The sequence below is a fragment of the Trichechus manatus genome, unplaced genomic scaffold (genome assembly GCF_000243295.1).
Source record: "Trichechus manatus latirostris isolate Lorelei unplaced genomic scaffold, TriManLat1.0 scaffold00007, whole genome shotgun sequence".
Taxonomy (NCBI): Eukaryota; Metazoa; Chordata; class Mammalia; order Sirenia; family Trichechidae; genus Trichechus; species Trichechus manatus.
The window spans coordinates 18,749,262-18,776,668 of record NW_004443943.1 but is presented as its reverse complement, the minus strand read 5'-3'; the positions used below and the strand labels follow the sequence as shown (position 1 = coordinate 18,776,668).

At 40.3% G+C, this 27,407-nt stretch overlaps 1 protein-coding gene and 1 pseudogene across 4 annotated transcripts in view; both read right to left on the bottom strand.

Annotated features, from left to right (window-relative positions):
• TNKS2 (tankyrase 2) overlaps window positions 1-26,959 on the bottom strand; it is a 61,996-nt gene extending 35,037 nt beyond the window's left edge. For 3 of the 4 annotated variants that reach the window (XM_023739972.1, XM_023739976.1, XM_004369925.3), the window contains exons 1-9: window positions 26,473-26,959; window positions 12,643-12,867; window positions 10,599-10,694; window positions 8,297-8,333; window positions 8,055-8,130; window positions 7,397-7,491; window positions 4,850-4,916; window positions 2,652-2,838; window positions 1,132-1,253 (exon numbers count right to left, since the gene is read on the bottom strand). In XM_023739972.1, coding sequence (XP_023595740.1) covers window positions 1,132-1,253; window positions 2,652-2,838; window positions 4,850-4,916; window positions 7,397-7,491; window positions 8,055-8,130; window positions 8,297-8,333; window positions 10,599-10,694; window positions 12,643-12,867; window positions 26,473-26,671 — 1,104 coding nt within the window. In that variant the 5' untranslated portion in view covers window positions 26,672-26,959. The remainder of the gene's footprint in view (window positions 1-1,131; window positions 1,254-2,651; window positions 2,839-4,849; window positions 4,917-7,396; window positions 7,492-8,054; window positions 8,131-8,296; window positions 8,334-10,598; window positions 10,695-12,642; window positions 12,868-26,472) is intronic. The other variant, XM_023739974.1, reaches the window with a different exon arrangement.
• On the bottom strand, window positions 9,250-10,114 carry LOC111822244 (barrier-to-autointegration factor pseudogene; annotated as a pseudogene).
• Window positions 26,960-27,407: the final 448 nt, after the last annotated feature.

Below are 27,407 nucleotides of genomic sequence, written 5' to 3'. Positions count from 1 at the left end.
TTTGCATTAGCATTTCTTATTAGTCTGAAGCTTTGCTATTTTTTTTCTTGGCTATTTCTACAAGTAGCAAAAAAGTCCAAAACATTTTGTAGATAGATTTCTATATAAACTTCACATAGTTTACATCATAACATAAGGAAAGAAAATTACCATAAAAAATATTAGGTAAGTTTGGCTACCATGAATTAAAGCTGCTCCTGAACACATTAATTTACTTCAGACCATCTTCCCTCACCCAAAGCACATTCTACAATTCATACAACAGGACTTACCTTTTTCCTTCTAAACTTCTAATTTTAAGGTAGCCTCTGATTACACCAGAGCCCTGGTAGTGCAGTGGGTGTGCTTGGCTACTAACCAAAAAGTCAGCAGTTCAAACCCATCAGCTGCTCCGAGGGAGAAAGATTGGCAGGCTGCTTCCATAAAGATTATAGCCTTGGAAACCCTATGGGGCAGCTGGAATCAACTCTACTGCAACGGGATTGGTTTTCTGGTTTGCTGAGTACACCGTTCCCTCTCCTATGCTCCATCAGTTATCATTCCTAGCTTCCATTCTTTTCTGTCTTTCCTTAGACTCTCCTACTCTCGCCTACTTTCTTATAGGTCCACAGAGTTATTATTATCTCTATCAGCGAAGCAGCCTCTACTGATCCAGATACTTTATTCACACAGTAGAGAGGAGATATACAGACTTCAGATCTAATTTTACGAAAAAAAAAAAAAAAATGCAATACTGGAAGGAAAAACATCAGGTGGTTTTTATCTGGATGGTGGGATTTTTTTTTTTTTTCATTATTTTCAGTAGGTTCCAAATTTTCTACTATAAGCCTTTATACTTTTTATAATACAAAAAAAGCAAATGATATATACCATCTGTGATACAAAAGTAACATGTAATATATGCCAGTATATGAATAAAATTTTTTTCTAGAAAGATGTTCTAATAATAATGGGGGAGGGGTAAGTTGTCTATTTTTCTGTACTGTTTGAAATTTTTTCTTCCTATACGTGCAGGTATTAATTTAACATTTTTAAAAAGCAAAGATTTTTAAAACAATGCTATTAATAGAAGTAGTACACGTTATGATTCTGTATCAGAAAAAGTAGGACATTATGATTAGTTCACCATACCAATGCTGTTTCATGCGTTTGAGGATGCTTGAAATTCACCATTTCCAGAGAGAGATGCTTTTTAATTCGTGTAACATCAGCTTCTCGTGCAGCTTGCAGCAATGAGTGGCCTTTAAATTCATCTAGATGTAGAAAAAACATTTAAATCTGCATGAGAATTACCAAACTGATGGAGTTTACTTAGTATAAAACACAAGCATTTTCCTTGAAATTTTCAAAATAATATGCCACAATAGGCAGATCTAAAGATACTCTCCAAATATAAGCCCTGAAAATAGAGACAATGGTATGTATTCCAGTTTTCCTCAGGTATGACCAAATTCATCCCCAAGTGTATACAGGCAGTGCCTGAATTACAACGTATTCAAGTTATGACAAACTGTACTCACAACTCTCCGTTTTTTTTGGGGGGGGTACAACCTATTGTTAGTAATATATACTACACACAATGCTGCAACCTGTAATTTGCTGATGTCACCATATCTGTAAGTTTATATGCAACATTTACAACCCCCAAAGACAAATAAAGATCAGATTTACAAAGATACTGATAATAAAAGGCAATAATAATGAAAACTAAAAAAAAAAAAAAAGGAAGTACTGGACTTACATCAGAACTGACTGACAACAGAGTCATCGCAATGGAACCCCATCATAAATCTCGGACTATCTATACACAGATTTAGCCCATGGCAGATTCAAGGTCTACTCTAAGTCATAACTGGCCTGAAGATATCTGGAGTACTGTGATATAATCCCAGCCCAGAGAGTTCTGAGAACTTTCCAAAGCACAGAATGTTTCTCAGTAAAGAAATGAAATGGAGGGTAATCATGACCCCAACACTAACATTATGACAGTAGCAGATGGTTTTGCTCACACCTCTCAGAGAACTGAGGACTAGACAAGTTGGATATTTCCAACAACACTCACCTGCTGATGATCTTGAGATTCTTCTCTTTTATTGTGAAACCATTCATTATCCTCTGTTATTTTAGAATAATGCCAAGTCTAATAGAAGTTTCTTATTTACGTGTGATAATACTATATCTGAGCTAGAGGGCTATTTCTCACTACATCTATTTCAGTTATAGATAGAAAATCACAGACCTTTGCTCAAGTACCAAAGAATATTAGATGTTAAGATCTGGGGACTATGTTTACAAGATACCAATCCTACAAATAACACTTTACTTTGATGGCAGATTAACTAGAAAGTCATTTCAAAAACAGGAATAAAACACAAATGTCTTCATTTCAAAAACATATCTATAATAAAATCAATACATATGAAAAGTATACAGCTTGACTTGAAAAAAATTTTTTCTTTTATAGCATCTTAAGAGTATTGTGAATAAGCAGAAACTTCCAAATTATAAAATATGTTAGTCTGAACAATGGATACTCACAGCTAAGGAAAATATTCTATAATTTAAACATTTCTAAAAAGCAAATAGGAAAGAAAAAAAATTTAGTTTACTGGTATAATATCCTAGTTGAACATTCATCATTTTATACTCACATGCTAATCTTTCTTTTAACTGTGGTGTTGGAGCCAAATCTATAGCACTTTTATTGTGACAATTCAGCAGTGTTGGATCTGCACCATAACTTAAGAGAAGAGAGCACACTTCAACCCTGTTCTTGGAAGCTGCCTCATGGAGAGGAGTGAATTGCCACAAGTCCATTGCATTTACACAGGCACCATGCTGGGGGGAAAAAGCGCATATATTTAGCATTCAATTTTAAAAACATTATGCAAGCTTAAATAGATTATGTTCCCAAAGTTCACTTTCTAAGCCAATTAGTTCAGAAAGAGATACATTTTTCCTCCAAGGAAAAACAGTAGGTGGTTGCTAGGCCTGCCTACAAAGGCCTATTTAACTCTTTTATTGTTAAGAATAAAAGCTTTAGAATAAAGCTTTGGATTTAACCTGCAGCTTTTCTTTTACTGAAATATAGTTTACATATGGTAAAATGCACAGTTCTTAAGAGTACAGTTTGATGAGGCTTGACAAGTGATACCATCACCCAAATTAAGATATACAGTATGCACCTTTTGTGTGTAGCTTCTTTCATGCACATTTCTGATGTTCATTCATATTATTGTGTATATCATTAATTGATTCTATCAATCTGAATATTAGTCATCCCTCCCAGCTTCCTGTTAATCTGCGTATTTTAGAAGCATCTCTTCTGTTTATCAAGTCAATAATAAAAATGTGCACCAAGAGAAAGGCAAAGATAGACCCTGTAGCATCCATAAGAAGTTCCAATATTCCCTTTCAAGCTGAGAAACACCAATCAACACTTTCTGTACAGATGTTTAACTAGAAATCTACCTGATAGATTTTATCTCCTATCTAGAAAAATCTACTTGTGTCCTTGTACTTAGAGGCTATAAGGAAGAAGAAAGTTAAGAGATTTTCTTGTTATTCTTGTGCTACACCTTATTTGAACACCTTGACTAGGGACTATGTCTTAGTACCCTTCACACCTAGCACAGTGCCCTGTTCATGAAAAGCAATCATTGAACATTTGCTGTTAAATGCCAGCTTCTGCCAAATGACTCAGTATTGCCCAGAACCCCTCTGCCTACATTACCAGAGGCAATTTCAGAACCTCTGCCTCTACTTGCTTTCTCCTGACTTTCCTGAATTTGACTACTTTGATAACTGCCTGTGCTCTCACGTGAGCTAACCTCCTCTCTCCATATGACCTGTAGTCTGTCTCCCATTCTTTAGTTAAACACTAGGTCTTAAGAAAACACCATTCAGTCGTCTGTAAATCCCAGTACAATCTGTATGATGTTTCACTCTCATCTATAAAATATTCCAAATGCTCTGCTGAATTCAAGATTCAGTTTTACAACAAGCAAAGGCATTACTGCTACAAATGTATCACACTGTGGCCACATAATAAATTTAAAAAGGCTTATGAGCTACTCAGAGTTATCAACTTGCTATTTGTTAAGTTGTTTCCATGGGAAAATGTATTCTGTGGTCATAGATGACCATAAGCAAAGAGGCATCAGAAACAACTGTCCTTTCCCTTCCCATGACAGCTGCTAAGAGATTGAGGAAAAGCACTGAAGGGGCAGACTGGGTGCCTGGTAAGAGAGGTCTCAAGAGTGTGGGCAGCAGTTGGGCAAATACATAGACAGAGACTGAGAGACAGAATGGAAGCATGTGGGTAACATCCTTGGATCCACTCTCAAAGAGAATATATACCTTCTATTCTCACCTAACAGGAGTCAAAATAAGAAGTTTCTTGCCAGCCCTGGGGACTTGTCTGTGAAACAATAGCTGTCCAGCACATTTAAAGAAGTGAAGCTTACCAAGTGAGCCTGCTCCAACCCAAAGTATAACCGGACAAGTCTTGCAAATATAACTGATGGTTATAATCTATGATTCACTAAAAATTGGTTGTTGCTATTAGTTTTCAAGAATTTTGAAACTTCACATCAGCCACAAATTATAGAATCACTTGATCTGCTATTCTCAAGATGGTAGTGCTACTTTATATTTAAAATCTTACGGTATCTCAAAAATCTTAAAAGCAGTCAGATGCTAACCTATCAATCACCTGTATTTTATAAAGATTATATTCTATCTATATCAACCAAGCACAAAAAACACAGAAAAAAATAGGTAAGATATATTTCAAATAATTTCACATAATTATAGAAAATAATTATTAGAAAGGTACAAGAGAACTTACCTTGACCAGAAGTTCAGTTACTTCATAATGACCATAAGAACAGGCATTGTGTAACGGCACCAGATCACTAGAATATGAGAAGGGAAAACACATCTGTGCTATTTCATATTTCCTAGGTACACAACAACAACAACAAGGCCTATTTTAATTTACTCTTAAACTGAAATAGCAAATGGCTCATGTGACCTTCTAATAAAAATGTGTAAAATTTAATAACATCCATTTGAAATCTAAGTGCTAACGTTCTAACTCCCAAATCTCTCTCAAACCGTCTCCTTTGTTTCCACTGCTACTGCCGCTGCTTGAGTTGGGCCTGTATTATTTTTCCTCTGTACTAGCAAAACAGCCTCCACTCCAATTTATCCTTCAAGCTGTAGCCAGATTTTTCTAAAAGGTGACTCTCGTGGTTATTCCTTGTTTTAAAATTCTTCAGTGGTTCTTCCATGCTTTCAAGAGACCATTCCAACTTCTTAGCGTGGCACACAATAATCTGACCCTCTTTAACCTCACCCTTCAGTAATGGCATGCAAAACCACTTGTAATTCCTTGAATGTCTCTATACATACTGCTACCCGGGTGCAGGATAGATTTCCCTCTCTCCTTTGGTCTGGTTTACTTCCACATTATCTTTTCCAGACTCAGAGCTCAAATACTGGTTCTTCTTTGAAAGTTTTTCTGAGATCCTGTAAGGTAAATTGCTATATTCCTTAATAAACTGAAACCTAATTCATTCACAATGGTAAATGAAGAATTTCTTATATGCGTAGGATCTTAAATTTTAAGCAGGACCTTTAAATTCTAACTTCTATTTTTAAGCTACTCCCTCCCTTCGGGGATCTCTGACCAATTACTATGGCCACCATCATGATGGCCTCCCCACAGTTTAGTCTTTAGTTCCATGTCATCTCTCTTTAAAGGCTCATGGCTTTCCTCACTATTTTTGCTCATGATTCCTTACTTTCTCTTAAACATCAATTTCATCCTCAACTATCTACTAGACACTTCCATCTGAATTCCCATCTTCGTCTCATAAAACCAAGACTTCTAAAAGTGAACTCAACATGTTTTCCCCAAAAACAATTTTCCTTCCTGGGTTTCAGTATGTGTGATGGTTAAGATGGTGTATCACCTTGGCTGGGCCATGATTCTCCGTGTTTTAATGTAATCACTCCCATGACTGAATATACTGTGAGTAGCCAATCAGATGAAAGGGAGTCTCCTTGGGGGTGTGGGCCGCATTTGTATATAAGCAGACATTCTGGCTTTTTGCTCTCTCTGGATCCTGCGGTGCTTCCTGTCGTCTCATCTCCAGTTCTTGGGACTTGAGCTGTCAGCTTATCTGCCGAACTTGGGATTCGTTGATCTCCACAGCTGTTGAGTGGGAGCCCTGCTCTCCGACCTGCCGATCTTGGGCTTGCCAGCTTCTGCAGCTGTGTGACTTGGGAGAGGCCTCTACCCTGATCTACGGACTTGGGACGTTCTAGCCTCTACAATCACGTGAGCTGTTTCCTTGATATAATCTCTCTCTGTATATATATTTATACACTTTACTGGTTTTGCTTCTCTAGAGAACCCAGCCTAAGACAGTGTGTGTGTCATTGGGTCCCACTTTTTCAGCCTAGAGTCTGAAATGTAGTTATCTTTTTATTCCTTTCTCTCTCATCACATCCAGACATTCAACAAATCTTATCCTTCTTTCTTTGTAATATCTCTTGCATCCATACTTTATTTCCATTTTTGGTGGCACCTCTTCTGTCACCATTACAGATCCATAGCACACCTGAATCCATGATTCCTCACCTAATTGCTCTTTTTTGCCTCTCGTCTCCTCCCTCTTGAGTCTACCCTACACAATGCTGTCAGAATGCTCCTCTTAAAACTTTTTTTTGGCATGTTATCATTCCCCTTGCTTAAGATCCTCCAATAGTTATTGTGGCTCAGAGAATGAAGTTTAAATTCCTTAGGCTGGAAAACCAAGTTCTCTAGAGCCTGTTTCTTACTTATCACTCTAACCCTAACCTTCATTTCTCCCCTATGTGAATCATCTGCTTCAGCCAAGCTGGTCTAATCACTGTTTCCTAAACTTGCTGTACTATGTGTTTTAGCACCCTCATTCAAAGCAATTTTCTTCACAGACTGACGTTCCCCATACTCTCTGCCTTCTTAAATTGAGCCTGCCTTTATGGTCCAGGTCAAGTATTACATCCTCCTGAAGGCTTTCCCAGACCACCACTGCCAATTGCCTCCCAGGAACTCCTATAGTACTATCCCTGTTTATTTATCACCTGGGACTTAGTAGAGTACTCCCTGTATTGTTAGATGTCTTTTCATGCCTCCTAAACTGTAGTGTAAGCTCCATAAGTGGTGGGATTAAACGTTTTATAATTACCTGTATCCTCAGAGCAATCTACATATTATATAAGCTCAATAAATGTTAACTTTATGCTGTCAAGTAAAAAATATGATGAAATTATTTTTATGAGGCCACAAAGACTTTTATAAGGAGAATAACATTTAAGAAGTCCTAATGTTTGTTCAAATGCTTACCCTTTGTCTTTAGCATGAACATCAGCTCCATGTTGCAGTAACAGCTGTACAATCTTTACTCTGTTGTATCCTGCCGCCAAATGCAATGGAGTTGACTGAAATGTTACATTAAGTAAATTAATAAAAGTCAAATAATACTGACTTTTAAAAATGTATGAAAAAGTAAAAACCCAAATATAAAACTAGACAATCCAGGAAAAAAAAAAACTTAAACATCACTGCCTAAATAAATAGTTGGTACCATTAACAGGTGAGGAACAACTCAGAAGAGGAGGATGAGAATGGTTGCACAAGTTGAAAGAATGTAATCAATGTCACTGACTTGTACATGTAGAAACTATTGAATTGGTGCATGTTTTGCTGTGTATATTCTCAACAACAACAGTTGCTATCAATTTGGTTTTACAAACTCCAACACACTGAAGTCCCAGTATGCAAGTTTATAAATTCACTACTGCACATAAGATGCAAAGAACTAAATGTTTATTATCAATGAAGTTTTACTGAAGTTTAACAATTAATTCTCAAGTACTGCTTAAAAGAAAACATCAGCACTCTCTTCAAACATGTTTTAATTTATAATAAGATAAATGCATCTTCATGGTACCAGAAGATGAGCACACAAGATGAGCACAAATCTAGTTGTAAAAGGAAGTACCTTTCTGCCATCACTTGCATGGCAATTGACATTTAACGGTGTAAGTAAAGCCATCATTTTTTCCTCGTTGCCACTCCTAGAACACAAAAAAATACATTAGCAGTTGGTATTCTTTATCAGATCCTTCCTGGAGACATGTATGTGCTGATTAAAAAACATTATTCTCTCTTAAAAGTTTATTGTAAAGAAAAATTTTAAATGATGAAGTACTCATGGTGCATATTTATAACATTAGTACACACCTGGCACTTTCCAAGAGTTCATCTTTTTTATATTCACCTAAGAATTAGGGGGAAAAAAAAAAAATTAGTGGAAATTTAAAAAAATTAATGTAATTAATGACAATTTTATGCACAAAGATGTTCACTGAACTATAGCTAAGGTAGTTAAATTTGGAAATAAATTTCCAACAAATGGAAAATGGTTACTTAGAATATCATGCAGCTTAAAAACATTTATGAACATGGAATACCTTTATTATGGTAAGTGAAAAAAGGAATGATTCAGTGTTACATAATGAAGTATGATGACAACTATATAAAAAAAGAAAGCTCAGAAGGAAATATGGATTATGGGCAAGCTTTTCTTTTCTTTTTTTCTTCTCAAAATTCCTAAAATAAGTATGTTATTTTTGGAACAAAATGCATCAATAACTTCTTTCAAAAGCAAAACAATGCAAAACTCAATATACTCGCGTTACAGAAATGATGGAAGATAATCTAAGTATCACCGATTGAACACAATCATTAACATTTCTATGAATCCAGAATATTTTTAAACACTGTTTTTTTTCATAATGGTAGTTTAAATATCTACAAATATTTTAAAAAATATTAAATAAAACTCTCTATTGCTTTTTTGAAGGCCACTGACTTTACTGTTTTTAAAAAACTTTACATCAACAATGACTACTCTGCCAAAAAAAGGTGCCAAATGGCATAAAACCGACCAGAGGTAAGGGCAAGAGTGAGGGGAGGGGCCGAGAATCCACTCAAGAAAACTGGGAAACTGTCAGCATGGAACTGGCATGGAAAGGAGAAGGAAGGGGAACACATGGCAAGAGCGAGAATTCCAAAAAAGTTAAAATGGTGAGGGGAGAGAACTCGCACAAGACCCTGGAGTACGCTGGAGGTATGACAACAGCAATCTTTTCCTTTGTAAAGGACAGGGGAGGAGACCCCACTCAGCTGCAAACTCTGGAGACTCAATGCTGGGGCCAGGGGGGGTCCCTGGAGAGCATCACTAGAAGGCGTGGCACCACTCTCAAAGGCACCCAAAGAAGTCCCAGGACTGCTTAGCAATGGCGCTGCACGAGTCCTTGAGCCATTTCTGGAGGAGGTCTTCTCCGTTCTTTAAATGGCCAAGGACTGAATAAGCCTTGTCAAAGCCCCTTTCCTCCAGCTTCTTGCCTAAGACTTCACCAATCTCAGCCAGGTCCCTCTTTTCCCCCATGGGCTCTGCCACAAAGTCTCAGTACTTCAGGGAGACTGTCATCTTCATCAGACTTAATCCATAACGGCTCCTCCCGCCACCCAGCTGCTACCATGTTTATAACTTTTATACTTATAAATGAATGCAAAAACTATAAAAATCAATACAATTTAAAGGAACATAGTTTAATATAACAGACAGCATTGATTGTTCTGCTGAAACCAAATCCAAACTGCTGCCCACAATGACAATTGCGTATCGATTGCCAGGACAAGGCTTCTTCTGAGCCCCCAAATTTTTTAAAAAGGTAAAAACATGGAATAGTGAAGGAAAAAATGAACACTGAATTGAGATATACAATAGCTCATGTTTCTAGAAGTCTTTTGGGGAACTAGTCTAAATTTTCTGAAGCAACATCACAAAGCCCAAGCACAAAAAGCTCACAGGAGGATACCTCAGGCTTTTGCCTACTACATTACACATATTGTAAAGTCCACCTCGTGGCAGGTAAGAATCCAGTAAAAACTATGGCAGAGAGCTGCTTAATAGGAAAGCACGCTGACAAGGGAGAAACGTGAAATAGATACAACTCAGTAAAGCTTGCTATTCTAAAATGAATATAGAGAACAGCCTTACATATCTTAATAGGTCCCAAGGATGTGAATATGTTATAGCAGAATACAATTGGCACTCTTCACCCTCTTTAAAAAAGCAAGAGAATGGTTAGTGCTCTTTGAAAGGATTCTATCAGAAATTATCAACTAAAAAAAAAAGAACAGTATATTAAGGGGTAAGCATAAGTTACCTGGAAAACTCAAGAACTTAAAAAATATTCTGAATACATGACAGTAACACAATTATCTATCACTCTCTGCTCATCCCCCAAGGTAGCAATGACAAATTTAAATACCAATATAAAGAAAAAAACAAAACTTTACATTTCTTAGACAAGAATCAAATGTTAACTGTCCAGATGTGGAAAAAAAATGGCAACTGACTGACACTACTTTAAAAATCTAGTTGAGGTCATTAACCGCAGGAGGTGGACTGTCTACCTAGCAGCTTGTTCTTTATAACCTTCCTGCAATAACCAAAGCGAGTACACAGACTTACCTGCCAGCACTGCTTTGGCAGACGGGTCTGCTAAATCCAATGCTGTTCTTCCATCTGTATTTCGGATGGTTGGCTCAGCTCCATGCTGTAAGAGTACTGCAAAATAGCAACACCACCTTCCATATGGTAATCATGACAATCTGATTTTAGTAAAAAATTTTCTCGAATATTCTTGTCCAGAAGTCACCTCAAAGTTGCTTAAAGACACTTCATAGCCTGATAGTATGGTGTTGTATTTTAAAGACAACAGTATTTAAGACATTCCAGTATTTAATGCACTAAATAAAATTCATTACTGTTGAGTCAATTCCGACTCATAGCAATCCTAAAGGACAAAGAAGAACTGCCCCATAACTTTCTCTTGCAGAGCAGCTGGTGGGTTTGAACAGCCAACCTTTTGGTTGGCAGCCGAGCGCTTAACCACTGTGCCACCAGGGCTCCTTAATGCACTAACACAGACACATTAAACAAGTTTCCCCGTAAGTTCAATGCCAGATTTTCCTTTGCTACCTACAGAGCTGGTGACAAGTGACTAAGGACACATAAAAATGTGTAAGAAAATGCAAGTTTGCTTGAAAGCTTGTTTTCTCATTCCATCAAATTTCCAAAAGAACACTGTGTGTTACAAAGACTGTTCTATCATAACGAAATGAAATTTCTAAAACTATAGATAGCCGAGGAATAGGGATCTGTGTGATTAAAAAATCACACAGGTAAATTCTTAAAAAAAAACAAACTAGGTAGACTCCTTATGTTTCAATAAATTCTATAAGGTCATCAATCATAATCTCCCCATAAGCTGAATAAAGTGATCAACAGAAGTGGTACAAAGAGTAGATTTGAGCAGAAGGTAATTTGAACTTAATATAATAAACGGTAAAGAAAAATTGGGCAGAGGTAACTAGATAATGTTTTGTATCTTCAGAAATTTCCTAATTTAAGCTGATGACTTTGATATGAATAATGATTTGGGATTTTTGGGGGGACGATTTGTCTAATATGGAGCCCCTGTTGGCAATCTGTTCCCATAAAGATTATAGCCTAGAAAACCCTGTGGGGGTAGTTCTACTCTTGTCACATTGGGTTGTTATGAGTGGGAACTGACTCCACAGCACCTAACAACAACATGGAGTCCCTGGACTTTTCCTAGTGCATAGGCATATAGATGGCTTTCTATCTGTCTCAAGGGTTTCAACTGTTTTGCTTCACAGAGTAAGAGAGCTAAAGTAGCATGAGTCCAACATCCCCAACTTTGGTAGGCTCAAAAAAGTAAATACCAGATTACTGAAAATTCTGAAACAGCTAGCCTCCTCAATTATAAATTTCTGGCATAGTGACCAACTTGTCAGCAAATCCTAATTTTATTTGTTAGTTCAAGTATTCTAAATGACTGATAAATGTTCCCTTCAAGTGCTTCTTTATTCTTCTTCAATAACTCTAGTTCATGTCCTCATCGTTTCTCACCTGGGTTACTCTAGTTTCCCAACTAGTCTCCTTGATGCTATCTACCCTACTTAACCCCCTACCAGATTACTCTTTGTAAAATATACTACTCTTATCGTACCATTACCCTCCTCAAAAACTTCAGTCCTTCCACACTGCCTACATAATAAATATCAAGCTCCTTGACGTAAATTTAAAGCTTTTTGTAAACAAACTCCCACCTATTTTTGCAACCTGTCTCCCACTACTTTCCTGGAAAGACTCTAGGAAGTAGAGACTTGACTCCAGCCAAGTTACTGCACTTATTATTCCCTAAACACTCCCTGATCACTATGCCTTTATCTGGTCCTTTGTGTGTCTTATCTCCTAAGAGAACACAAGTTTCTAGAGAACAGGAACTTTGTACTTTATTCTCCAAAGAAGTTAAGGTCAGTGCCACACACCAAAAGACACTCAATAAATAGTAGAGTAAATAAGTCATGAAGTGTTGGTAAATATTTAAATTTAGCCTGGCAGAATCTGACCATATTAACAAATGAATTCAATCTAGATTCAGAATAGTTACAAATGCAGGGAAATTATAAAAATCAAAAAATCTTACCAATGCAAACATCAATCTTTCCTTTAATTGCAGCTTCATGGAGAGGAGTGTAATTCCAATTATCGCGAGCATTTGGGTCTGCACCATGTCGCAAAAGGAGATTGACAACTTCAGCATGACCAAAAGAGCATGCATTATGAAGAGGAATAAGTCCCCCATCATCACGGGCTTGGACATTAGCGCCATTCTGAAGCAAATATTCAACTACATCTTTGCGCCCAAAACCTAGAAGAAAACAAATTATCCATATTTAAGTTTTCCAAAGGAAAATACATCAAATCAGAATCAGTAAGTACAAGCAACACTGTTTTCAGATAGAAAATTACAACAGATTTAACAATTCAAGAATTCATTGATGAAAGATGACCTAAAATATATCACTAATCTTAATGGGAGCCCTCGTGGTGCAGTGGTTAAGAGCTATGGCTGTTAACCAAAAGGTCACCAGTTCAAATCCTCCAGTCGCTCCTTAGAAACCCTATGGGGCAGTTTTACCCTGTTCTATAGAGTTGCTAGCCAAAGGGTCTCTCCAATGCCTCAGATGGTGGCACGGATTGCACTGTGTCCCCCAAAAATATGTGGATCAATCTGGCTAGGCCATGATTCCCAGTACTGTGTGACTGTCCACCATTCTGTCATCTGATGTGATTTTCCTATGTGTTGTAAATCCTATCTCTATGCTGTTGACGAGATGGGATTAGCGGCAGTTATGGTAATGAGGGAGGACTCAAACTACAGATCGAGATCGGATTTTGTCTTGAGCCAATCTCTTTTGAGATGTAAAAGAGAGAAGCCAGCAGAGGGACATGGGGGCCTCATACCACCAAGAAAGCAGCTCTGGGAGCAGAGTGTCCTTTGGGCTGAGGTTCCTGTGCAGAGAAGCTCCCAGACCAGGGGAAGACTGATGACAAGGACCTTCCTCCAGAGGCAACAGAGGGAGAAAGCCATCCCCTGGAGCTGATACTCTGAATTTGGACTTCTAGCCTACTAGACGGTGAGAGAAGAAACTTCTCTGTTCGTTGAAGCCATCCACTTTTGGTATTTCTGTTACAGCACCACTAGATAACTAAGACAGATGGTTATAAAGTAAGTGACTGAGGGGCTGAGAGGCCAAGGAACCAGGAAGCAGAAACTGGAGACAAGAAACACAGGAAGCCGAGCTGCTTCAGTCTCAAAGGGTATGGACACGACCTCTGGGGTCTCAAAGGGTGAAGCCACGGCCTCTGGAGTTTCTAAGGGTGGAGCTGCCACTCAAATGGACTAGGAGAATGGTGCGCCTAAAGCAGAGGGAGCAGAGTTGCCATTCCAGAGGGCCTGGAAGGCGGAGCTGAAGCCCAGGGCAGAGGGGCCTCCACTCAGAATCCAGACAGTGTGGCCAACACCTAGAGTCTGGAGGGCAGGGCCATTATGTAAATGGTCTCAGAGAACAAAGGATTATTTTCAAAGCCTTGAAGGCTAATGTAAGGTGATCTGCTGAATTGCTTGCTGCCTGTTATCCCTTCAATTTCTCCCGTCTGTAATGGAAATGTCTACCTTGTGCCTGTTCTACCACTGTGCTTTGGCAGCAGATAATTTGTACTCTAGATTTCACAGATGAGGAAGAATTTTTGGATTTTGGACTTGGAGCTGATTGAAGACTTTTGCTATGATATGATGGCATGAATGTGTTTTACATGTGGCAAGGACGTGAACTTTGGGGGACAAAAGGGTGGAATGCCATGGATTGAACTGTGTCCCCCAAAATTATGTGTATCAATTTGGCTGGGCCATGATTCCCAGTATTGTGTGATTGTCCACCATTCTGTCATCTGATGTGATTTTCCTCTGTGTTGTAAATCCTATCTCTATGATGTTGATGAGACTGGATTAGCGGCAGTGAGGCAGTTATGTTAATGAGGCAGGACTCAATTTACGAGATTGGATTGTGTCTTGAGCCAATCTCTTTTGAGATGTAAAAGAGAGAAGCGAGCAGAGAGACATGGGGCCTCATACCACCAAGAAAGCAGTGCCCAGAGCACAGCCTGACCCGAGGGTCCTGTGCAGAGAAGCTCCTAGATGGGGGATGGGGGGTGGGGAAGACTGATGACAAGGACCTTCCTCTAGAGCTGACAGAGAGAGAAAGCCATCCCCTGGAGCTGATGCTCTGAATTTGGACTTCCAGCCTACTAGACGGTGAGAGAATAAACTTCTGTTTGTTGAAGCTATCCACTTGTAGTATTTGTTACAGCACCACTACATAACTAAGACAGATGGTTATAAAGTAAGTGACTGAAAACCCGAAGTTCAAACATTTTCTGCTGTACAATAGCATTTAATTGCAAATGTAGAATTCTGCATATTTAGTACACAAACATTTTCATATGTTCTAAGTATATAACTTAAATGTGTAAATCAATACCTTATGAAGTGGTGACAAAACGAACTTTTGCTAGGAATACCTTTCACACATCTATCCCATAAAATGTTTCTGCCAAACTGGTGGTGGTGGAGGGGGGTGTTGTGAGACAGTAACAAAAAAAGATCTGTTTACACTTTATATTTGTCTGTGTAGTGAGGATAGGGAGAGGTGCTATTCTAGGCAAAATCGTAAGATCAGGTGTCTTCAAAGGAGCCCGTACTCTTCTACTCACACAACCCAAGTAATTTCTAGGAAGGAAGCTTCCTATAGATACATTCCAGAGTTCTGCTGCGACTGCCCTCTCATATCAAACAAAAAGTTCTAATAAATCATTTATACTGGTTTACAGAGCAAACTTCAGTACCAATGAATTTCCATCTCTTATCAAGATGAGAACTTAGAGAAAAAGAAGAGATTTCTAGATGAATGAGGAGAGATGGGAGGAAGGAGCTGAGCAAGAGAAGGGCGCTCCAGTCCAAGCAGAGGAAACAAAACGTACACTGGCGTAAAGGCATGAAAGAGCAAATAATTCATAACAGCCAGGACACAGAATGCCAAGGTAGGCAGATGCCAGATCAGGAAGAACCCTGTACGTCATACAAGGGCAGCATCTGGATTTTGTCCTATAAAAACCCAAAACCGCTGTCGTTGAGTCAATATCAACTCATAGCGACCCTATGACAGTAAAACTGTCCCATAGTTTCCAAGGCGGCAATCTTTACGGAAACTGACTGCCAAATCTTTCTCCCGCAGAGTGGCTGGTGGGTTCCAACTGCTGACCTTTCAGTCAGCAGTCGAGTGCTTTAACCACTGCGCCACCAGGGCTCCTTCTTTGTCCCACAGACAACTGTTTTTCAAACTGTTTTCAGGCAGGAGATTTCAACGACACAAATGATTCCATAACACGTGTGTCTGGCTCACTGCTAAATACCGATGCCTAGGATATATGTGATGCTCACAGAGTTGCAAATTGAAAGAATTGATTACAATTAAAAAAAACTATTCTGGTTGAATCTTTCTTCTCCCTGTCACAAAGACCCAAAAGCAAATACTTCTGTATCCCTGAGGTGCCTTTTAGAAATAGTTTCAAAAATACTGCTATGATACATTAGGAGCCACTGAAAGATTTGTTTAGGGCAGTGACTTCATTGTATTTGCTTTTTCAGAAAGATTACCCTGGAGTTAAGTAGGGATAAATGGATTGAATGAGAAGAGATATGAGGTAGACCAGTCCTTTAGGGTTTAGATGGTTACTGTCACAGTCCATGTGAGAGATGATAAGGGCCAAAACTGACTAATTTGGGAGCTAAAAAAACCAAAACCAAACCCGTCGCTGTTGAGTCACAATTTCAACTCATGGCAACCCCATGTATTAGAGTGGAATTGCTCTATAGGGTTTTCTTGGTTGTAATCTTTACAGAAGCAGATCACCAGGTCTTTTCTTCCGCTGTGCTCTGGGTGGGTTCAAACTGCCAATCTTTAGGTTAGTAGTTGACTGCAAACATTTGATGCCACTCAGGGACCTAGATACACACCCCCCAATTTAAATCTCCAGTCTAGACTTCTCACCTGAATTCCAGACTGTTTTCTTGACATTTCTTCACCTGGACACTTCAAAGGCATTTCAAACTCAATGTTCCCCAAATTCTTTCCATATTCATTGGAACTACCCTAATCCAACCACTATTATCTCCAGCAGGAATTACTGCAATAGTCTAAGTGGGCCTCTCATTTCCACTCCTGTCTCCAGTGACCTTTTAAAAACAATCATCGTTATCATACCCCTATTTAAAATAATTCATTGGCTTTCCACTGATGCTCTTAGAATAAGTCAACCGTTCTACTGTGGTCTACAAGGCTGCCTGTATGAACTAGGCCTCACCTACTTCTCTAACTTTATTTCATACTGCCTTCCCTTTCTCAACTATGATCCAGCTTTCTTTCAGTTCATCAAATAGGCCAGAAATGCTTCAGGAACTTGGTACAACCTGTCCTTCGGATTGGAATGCTCTTCCCTTGCTCTTTGCATCCCTAGCTTTTACTCAGTGTTTAATCTGTTTAAATGTCACCTTAAGGAGGTATTATGGATTGAACTGTGTCCCCCAAAAATATGTGTTGTAAATCCTAACCTCTATGCCTGTGGTTATAATCCCATTTGGGAATGGGGTGTCTTTGTTACGTTAATAAAACAGGATTAGTGTAGGAGTTGTGAAGCCAGTTAGAGAATAGAGATGGGGGAAGACTGATGTCAAGCCACATGGAGATCTTCAAGGAACAGGGAAAGAGGTAAAGAGACAAGGACCTTTCTCCAGAGCCAACAGAGAAAAAGCCTTCCCCTAGAGCTGACACCCTGAATTTGAAAGTCTAGCCTCCTAAATTGTGAGAAAATAAATTTGTTGTTAAAGCCATCCACTTGTGATAGTTCTGTTACAGCTGCACTAGATAACTAAGAGGCCATCCCTGACCATCCTCTCTAAAGCAGTCCATTCTGCCCACCCATATATTAACACTCTATTTGGTCTGTTTCCTCCTTTCCCCTACTGGAAAGCAATCTCTGTAAAACCAGGGATTTTTGTCTGTTTTTCACAGCAGTAACCCCTGGCACTTATCAAAGTTTATAATTAGCAATTCATTGATATTTGCTGAATTAATATATTACGGTATGAAAAAAGGAACCTGAAACGTAAAACTAAGATAGAATGGTATTGCAAAAATCAAGTAGGAAAATTTCAAGAAAGGAAAGCCCAAACGTGTTGTCAGGGCTGCCCAGGCACTGCTAATCATATTGTCCCTTTCTAAGCAAGCTATTCATAGTTGCCTCAATCAACGATTTTAGCATCCCAGCCATTCAGCACCCACATGGAGGAAACACTTTTAGCGTTCCTTAAATTGGAAAGTAAGATAAAAGTATTCCGAATAAAGAAAAATTAGTACAAGCATCTCTCCCCTTGGAAAGTTACTTGATATACTCAAACACTTTTAGAGAAAGTGTCCCTGTTTCTTCAGTGGTAATCATTATTATCTGAAGTAATCAAAACGTGACTATTACAGGCTAGCTCCCAAAAAAGGGGGAGTAAGGAGGGCACGGAAATAGCTACACTGCAACATCAAAAGAGAGCGTAAACTAGGGTTCCACAGGGTTGGTGATCCAGCCAAAGAAAAGTCTAAAGTATAAAGTAGCCTTTTGTCAAAATATCACTGGGAAGAGAAGAGGGCTGCTTAACTGTTAAAGAAATAGATTCAATACTACGATTAAATATTGAAACTTGAGGTTTTAGTTGAAAAGGAGATATGGGTAGAATGGGTCAGCTAATTCTATCAACACTGTTTCCGACAGTTCAAAACACAAGTGACTTTTACTTCAGTGAGTCTGTATCAACAAGGTTCCCTAGCCACTAAGATGTCTGAAACCAGTCTGGAATCTGATTGCAGAGATCAACATGTTTTCATTCTAAAGACTATTATATGTGAGTGGAGGTTATGGTGCTGTTCTGAGTCAGCAGATGAAGGGTGTCAGATTTTTCACGTTTGAAGCCACTTCTTGGAACTAAAAGAAATTATTCAGAGACAACCAGTACGTAGCTATTTCAAATTAAAATCTCCCGCTGTTGGAAGTGGTGAAACCTTTAGATTTAAGATGCTTCTCAAACTGAGGGCTAATCCCTGATGAAATCTCCATTCTTAAGGTCTCAAGAATAGTTCAAAGCTCTTCTGTTTAGTACCCATTTCTTGAAGAAAAATAGCTTTGCAAAGTATAGTCTGATCATGTTCTCACTGGCCAGGTAGAACATGAATAGGCATATCCTTATATTTAATGCCAACCTCCATATCCTACAAGATCTCTTTACAAAGGAACCAGAAGTCTAAAGTTGGTAGTCATGGCTAACCTGGGCACATTGGGTTTATTTTATAATTCTGGAACGGTGCTCATCTCCAATTACTGCTCTGTGTGTGAAAATCCTGATGACATCACACACTGAATTTGAATCTACTCTACTAAGGAGCCCTGCTGGTGCAGTGGTTAAGCAAGCGGCTACTAACTGAAAGGTCGGTGGTTTGAACCCACCAGTGGCTCCATGGGAGAAAATGACCTAGCAATCTGCTCCCGTAAAGATTTATAGCCTAGGAAACCCTATGGGGCACTTCTGCTCTGTATGATAGGGTTGGTGTGAGTAGGAAGTGACTTAACAGCACCCAGCAACAATAACAACAACATAAAGCACTGACAATGAAGCAAAGCAAGATATCTGGAAGGCAGACTTGCTGATCAGTACACTGTGTCACCTTATGGCAGGTATTACGTTCTGCTTATTATGGCTTACTTAAGGGCAAGGCCAGTGTCTGGCACATAGTAGGGCTTGATAAACATTTATTTAATGAATGTTGAATGCTCTGTTTGAAAAACAAGCAAAGGACCCTCACAGAGAATATGAAGTTGATTTGTGACCACTGAGAAAAGCCATCTACTTAAATTCTCTCGTCAAGTTACATTAACGTTTAGGTGCCATCAGTTTTAGGAGTCCCAGAACTGTCTTGTCATCTATGATTATTGTTAACAGTATCACATTTTCCTGCTATACTGGAAACATGCTTTCACTGGAATGGCTTCCAGAAAGCTGTGCGGTAGCTGAAGTCACTACAGAGAAACCAACTCAAGACTCAGGAAGTTTTGCCCTGAGATGGGCCACTGATGACACAACTGGTCCATTATGAAATGATGGTGACGTTTTGCTAATCTAAAGGTAGGCTGGTGTCACAGAGGGCTTTGTCAGAAGGAAAAGTTCAAAACAAAAAATGTTAACAAATGCCATGAAACAGAAGGCTCCTGAGGTCTGGGAGAAGAGAATGTATAAGCAAGCAGCCCTCAGCTTTGACTCAAATACCCAGGACTCTTGTTGACAGATTTTTCTGAGGGATGTCATTTTAAACTTCTCATTTACTATTTAATTTAGTTTACTAAGATCCAGAAAAGGTATTTTCCACATTTATTTCTTTAGAATGAGGAATACAAGGGAGAAGGCTTTGCCCATCTCAACTTGGGACCGATATACTACCTGTTTGGCCATACTAGAAGAAACCTGCAAAGGAAAATGCCATGGCCTCTGGGGTGATATAATTTTGACAATCTAAATGGAGGCGTACTAAAATGAGCACTCCAAACTAGGTGTTACTGAAGTCACCCACTTACCTCTAGGTTCCACAAGAGCTGAGGAAAAAGATGTAGCTCAAGTCTTGATAATATCCTAGGAGATTTGATGAGCTAATAAAGATTCTGTTGTTTTAGGTGGCCTTCAATAGACTGGTCTTTGTTTAACATTGCGGTTTTCTGCTGATGTAGGATTTAATTATCTCCCACAGCAAACATCAATCCTGAAATAATCTGTAATTGTAGTCCTAGGTATGCAATGTTGATACACTTTACTTATCTTTTATTATTATGATGTCGGACTATAGCCAGAAGAAAGAAATGCTACTGAAAAGTTATCAGACATCTTCAATAGCACCATTTAGGAAAACATATGAACGGCAATCACAAAAGTGACTATATTTTTGGTAGCTGAGTTGTCTAAACCTTCAATTTTATCACTGGGGTATTCATTTTACATTTTCTGTACCAGTCAGATTTTGACCTGTTGGTCCAATCTCCCATCCTATGCAGAAATCCTTTCTACAATATCTCTGAAAGATGTCAGCCTAGCCTCTGCTTGGATATTTCCAGCCAGTTCCATGGTTGAATGGATTGTTAAAGGCAGTCTTACTCTTCGTAACCTTTCATCTATGCATTCTAGTTTTGACGGCTAAAGCCACACAAATTTTATCTACTCACTCTTCTACATGACTGTCTTCCACATGTAAAGATAGTAACACAGTCTAGCCTTAGTCTTGTTTCATTTCAAGAATAAGCAACCCCAGTATTGTATCTGTTGTTTGTATGATAAATTCCAATTCCCTCCTCTGAATAAAATTCCCTCCTATATGCAATTCACACAATTGAATATAAAATCCAAGTTCAGTCTGACTGGTCCAATGTACATGGGGCTATTTTCCCATGACCTCAGTGTTGTTGTCAGGTGCCACTGAGTTTGTTCTGACTCACAGCAACCCTATGTGTAACAGAATGAAAAGCTCTCTGGTCCTGCACCATCCTCACTGAGTAGCATGTTACAAATACAGCCCGTCTTAGTTATCTGGAGCTGCTGTAACAGAAATACAAGTGGATGGCTTTAACGAACAAAAGTTTATTCTCTCAACTCCATTCCCTTGGCTTTAGACGCACCAATTCTCCTCCTCCATCCGAATGGTGACTCCACCCGTAGAAACTCCAGAGGCCCATGGCTCTACACTTTGAGACTGAGGCAGCCCTCCTTCTTGTGTTCCTTGTCTCTTCAGCTTCTGCTTCCTGGTTCCTTGGGCTCTTGGCCCCTCGGGCCTCTCTGCTCACATCTGCCCTGCTGAAGGAAGTGTTCCAAAGCTATGTAGCTCCACCAATAAGTGCCTGGAGGCACCTCACTCTGCCAGTAAACTTCGGCTGGAAGGCACTCAGCTCTCTTGCTCCATGGGTCGGCAAGCCTAGTTCCACTGGTAAGTGCCCAGAGGCACCCCACTCCTCCAGGAAGCCTCCAGCGCACAGGCACTCAGCTCTCTCTAGCTCCGTGAGTCAGCTCCAGCGCTGTCTGGCGCTGGTCTCCTGGTTCTGCTGCTGCCGGTTCTCTGCCACTGCCAGTTCTCTGCTGCTGCTGTCTCTGGTGTTAACAGTTCGCCTCACTTCCTTCTGAGTCCTCTATCCATTCACGGTTTCAAAACCACTTCCACATTTTAGGTATCTGTTAGAGCAGCATCTCACTCTCTCGGTACCAAATTCTGTCTTAGTTATCTGCAGCTGCTGTAATAGAAATACCACAAGTGGATGGCTTTACAAAGAGAAAATTATTCTCTCACAATCTAGTAGGCTAGAACTCCAAATTCAGGGTGTCAACTCCAGGGAAAAGCTTTCTCTGCTGGCTCTGGAGAAAGGTCCTTGTCATCAATCTTCCCCTGGACGAGGAGTTTCTCCACGCAGGAACCCTGGGTCCAAAGAATGCACTCTGCTCCCAGAGCTGCTTTCTTGGTGGTATGAGGTCCCACTGTCTCTCTGCTGGCTTCTCTCTTTAACACCTCAAAAGAAACTGGCTCAAGACACAATCCAATCTTGTAGATTGAGTCCTGCCTCATTAACATAACTGCCGCCTATCCTACCTCACTAACATCATAGAGGTAGGATTTACGATACATAGGAAAATCACCTCAGATGACAAAATGGTGGACAATCACACAATACTGGGAATCATGGCCCAGCCAAACTGATACATGTATTTTTGGGAGACACAATTCAATCTATGACACAGCCCCAAAGTGTTGCCTTATTTATCTAGACCTCCACAACGCAAGCCCTTTTTCAACTTATTCTTCATAACACATCCTATGTATCATCTCTCTTTTCACAACCTATATACCTGGAAAGGAGCCCTGCTAGTGCAGTGGTTAAGTGATATGGTTGCTAACCAAAAAGTCTGGCCGTTCGAATCCACAAGCACTCCCTGGAAACCCTATGGGGCAGTTCTACTCTGTCCTATAGGGTCGCTATGGGTTGGAATCCACTCGAAGGCAATGGGTTTGGTTTTATACTTGAAAAGGAGCCCTGGAGGCACAGTGGTTAAGTGCTCAGCTGCCTACCAAACGTCAGCGGTTTGAACCCACCAGCTGCTCCATGGGAGAAGATGATGTGGCAGTCTGCTTCCCTAAAGATTCCAGCCTTGGAAACTCTATGGGGCAGTTCTACTCTGCGCTATAGGATTGCTATGAGTCAGAATCGACTCAACGGCAATGGGTTTTTTTTTAGTATACCTAGATCCTTGAATCTAATAAAAGGTTTTAAATTTTTCTTTACTGGATAATAGTTCTCTGCAGACCCTAAAGAATATTTAAGACTATCAAGCCATGGAACTCTACCTTTCCCTCCTGAAGAGTTCCAAGACTTCAGGGAATGCTATGTATTTCATTCTTTCGCTACAATGGACACCAAGATGACTGTCTCTAAAGTTTGTCATCGCTTCATTTTTTCAGAAATAAGTTCAGAGAAGCAGTTTCCTTCAGTGAAATCTGTTGTCTTCTAGGGGATTACACTGTCAAAAATTTCAGATGCTCTTGCTTTCAGTAAAAGTAGAGCTGCAGCCTCCTACTTCCAACTTGCCTCTACAAGTTTGTAATGTATCATTAAAAAAAAAAAAATCATTCACATCCTCTGTGTATGGCGGGCAGGGGGAGGGCAGAGTGGTGGTGGTGGAATAAAGAGGAAACCATTTTCAGAGTAATTGTTCTCATAAGAAATAACTTCTTAAATCACACTTATCTAGAAGTAACATAATCTAGTTCAATAATAAAAAGTACCTAACAGAAGAAAATACCCTGTTTATTTTATTTGACTATCTATGAGTTAGAATCAACTCGATGACAATGGGTTTTGTCACAAGTTTTCATTAAGAGAAGAACTTAGCTCATTTGGGGCTGGCAATCGATTAGTCTTTTAATTGAAATAAATTTTTTAGATGGAAAGACAGACCAATTTTTTTCTAAACTGTTCTATTATGATTCATTTTCTGTGGTCTGCACAGATCTTTTACTCCTAATGTTCTCTAGGAATCAAAACAAAAAAAAACAAAAACACGCCTCCCCCTAATAAAACCTCCAAATTTTAACTGGCTAAAAATTCAGAAAGAATGAATGTTTTTCAATGCATACTCTTTAATATACAAACACCAGAAACTGTTAGGTTAGGCAGTTACACAGTACCACCACCTCTGCTAAACTTCTAACAGTATGGTCACACGCATGTTAACACTGATAATTTACTACCTATAAAAGAGATTATAAAATGTCTTCTCTGCACAGCAAGAGAAAATGTAGCTGGATGCTCTTATTTAAAAATTAAGAAAATAGGTTCTCTCTCATTAATCAATCACTTAGAATGATTTTACAAAGGTTTTTTTTTATAGTCTCTTCTACACCTAGGTTTAAATGCAGGACTCTTAGCTTCCAGCTGAATGCAGACCTCTCAAAAATTTTTATTACTCCCTTTTTATACTTTAAATTCTTAATCTTATGACCCGTACCTGACAACTTTGCTAAGCTGCCAGATGAATCAGTTCTTAAAATATTAAGTTTTCCATTTTAATCTGAACAAACAGCATGAAATCTATGTCAAAGGTGCCTTGAATGTTGGGACAGAACTGTGGCGGTGGGGTGGAGGTGGGGAACAAGGTCAATAAGGCTAATCTCACAACCTTAAACCTCTAAATATTACTATTCTCAGATATGAATTCATTAATACACTGAATTCTTGAAAGGTAGCAACTAAGAGCTTCCTTGGTTATTTTTATCTGCACATCAAGTGAACAGAACCTAAGTAACACTACCCTTTGGATTATGTATCAGTTGGTTTGACAGTTTGCCAAATCAGTTGTTTAAATGTTGACTACGTGTTCAAAGAGGGCAATTCTAATTAGCTGAATGAAGGCAGCAATGACCACCAAAATTTCAGGCAAAATAGCTAAATAGGTGAGATTTGGCTTTAGTCCCTTTCTTCCTTCCCTTTCCATTGTCCACCAGCTACTTCTGGTTCACCACCAATGGTCCCCCAAGCTGCCTTCTCTCAAAGAGGCTCCACAGTGAGAACTCAAGAAATATACAACTGATCAAGAAACATACCTCCTGGTACCCACTGCCGACTAGTCGACTCCCAACTCACTGACTCCACAGGGGTGCCAAGGCTGTAAATCTCTACTGAAGCAGACTGCCACATCTTTCTCACACGGAGCTGCTGGTGGTTTCGAACCACTGACCTTTCGGTTAGCAGTTGACTGCCTTAACCACTGCGTTACCATGGCTCCTCATATCTCCTAATAGTATTTATATTTTAAAATGGGAGTAGGTTAAAGCAAACAAATCTCCAATTGGTTGTTGTTAGTTGCCTTCCAGTCGATTCAGAGTCATGGCAACCCCATGTGTGCTGAGTATAACTGCTCCAAAGGGTTTTCAAGGCTGTAATCTTTCAGAAGCAGACTGCCAGGCTTATCTTCCAAGGTACCTCCGGGTTTGCAGTTTCTGGGCTAGTAGTTCAGTGCTTAACCATTCTGCCACCCAGGGACTGCCTCCAACTGGTAGAAAATGTAGAAGCACTGTCTGTAAACAAGGACATCTTTCTCTGCTCGCCACCCCTGCCCCGAAAGATCAGGCGTGCTTTAAAACATATCCCTCTGCTTTTTTAAAAAATTAAACCATCATGTAATACACAAGATAACCAGGACTATCAAAGGTATAAGAACCTACTCCCACCTTCAATCATACATGGCTCACTTGAGTTCACAATCTTTCTCTAAGTGCAAATCATAACTGCTTTATGTAAATAAGTCTAGTTCTTTTAAATTTTTCAATTACATTTAATACACATTAACGTAAAGTGAACCTAATAAATATTAAAAGTAAGTAATTCAAACAGTTGGCAAAGTTAATCCCAAGCTAAATTCTAGATCACAGCTAAGGTATCCACACAATCTTTCCTCTCATCTTACTGCTTTCCAGCCCAACTTGTGTGTTTGGCACAGACTTTAGGAGGCCAACCAAGCTAAGTCAGAGCTCGGTTCCCCCAAACTTACCTATTTCCATTATCAGTCTCTACAGTGCCTTGCTAATGAGTGATGACCCCTGATAAACCAATTAACACTTGTGTGTCAATGGCCAAGAAAGCCAGTCCTACTAAATTACTTCCTTGTATTTTACAGAGGCCTTTAAGATCTCGGTTCCTGGGTGGCACAAATGGTTTAGTGCTCCACCACTAGCCAAAAGGTTGGCGGTTTGAACCCACCCAGGCGCGCCTGGAAGATAGGCCTGGCAATCAGCTTCGGAAAGGTCACAGCCTTGAAAACTCTATGGAGCAGTTAGTCAGAATCATTCTACAGCAACAAACAACATTAAAACCTTAACCCGAGGACTGAAAAGACAACTTGCAACTTGATACCAGAACTTGCAAAAAACTAGATTTTGGGGATAGTTTTTCAAAGCACAAGGCTTACTATAACCCTACTCTTTCTTGCGTGTAGAGGCCTTTTAGAATAGCAAGACCGGAAGTTGGTACAGGTATTCCTCATACTGTAAAACAAAACAAAGCCAAAGCAACAAAAAAAAACTTCCAGTGAGTGCAGCACGCTCACCCCCTAGCCACCAATCTCCTCAATCTCCACTTAATAAGAGCGAGATCTCCAAGGCTGGAGTCCTGAGGGGGAAAGGCTGGGGACAGAGGAGCACTGTGTGTGGTTTCCGAGCCTACGGCCCCGGAACGCGGGGCAGGGGCGCAGGTGGGGTCCGAAGCAAGGCGAGGCGGCGCTGGCCCTGGTTACCTGCGGCGAAGTGGAGCGGGGTGGACTTCCTGCCCGCTGTGTCGCGGCTGTTCACCTTCTCCGGCGTCACTAGCCTCTTGACTCGCTCCACGTCCCCGTTGCGGCAAGCCTCGAACAGCTCGCGGGCTGCCGGCTCCAATGCATCCACCGCTGCGCCCGCGCAAGCCGCGCCCCCGCCGGCGCAGCGGCGGCCCGACATGATCCTGGCCGCCGCCAACAGCAGCGCCAGCAACGGCAGCAGGAGCCCCGACCCCGCGAGCAGGAGGGCGAGGCCCCCCGGAGGAGACGCGCTCAGGGCCTGGGCCGCTCGGCTCCCTGCTGTCACCAGCCCCTGCGCAGTCCCATAGTCACGCCGCCACGCGACTCCCCACTCGTCCCCGTGCCCCCTGGCTGCCCCCCGGCAACGGAAGCAACGGGAACTCGCCGTCCAAGCTCCGAAGCGACGCGGCGACAGAAGCTGGCAGAGCCCCTCCTGCTAGCTCCGCGGAGACCCAGGAGCGCACGTGACGTATCCCTACGCGTGCGCAGTGGCCGCAGACCGGCCGGGCAGGTTTCGGGGAGCGGGACCGCGCGGAGGGGTTTGTGGGAAATGTGAGGCGAGAGCCATTGGCGGCGAGAGAAGGGGCTTCGTCCCACCGCCATCTTTGTGGTGAGGTTTGCTGAAGCTGAGCAGCCTTACTTTCTGTTTCAATGCGTGAACTTTTCGAGCTGAATTTCCTTACTGTTTCCGACAATGAAAAAGAACTCTTGAAAGTTTTACCCCGACCTAGGAATTTTGTATATTCCTTTAAGTCTTAGTGTGGGGAAAATTTCTATTTTTTTTTTTTCAGCTTCCACAATCCCTTTCTCCTTGGGGATTTGTTTTCCGTTTTCCTTACTATGTCTCTTCCCTTTCCCCACAACTGCCTTTTTTGTTGTTGTTTTCTTGTAAGCCA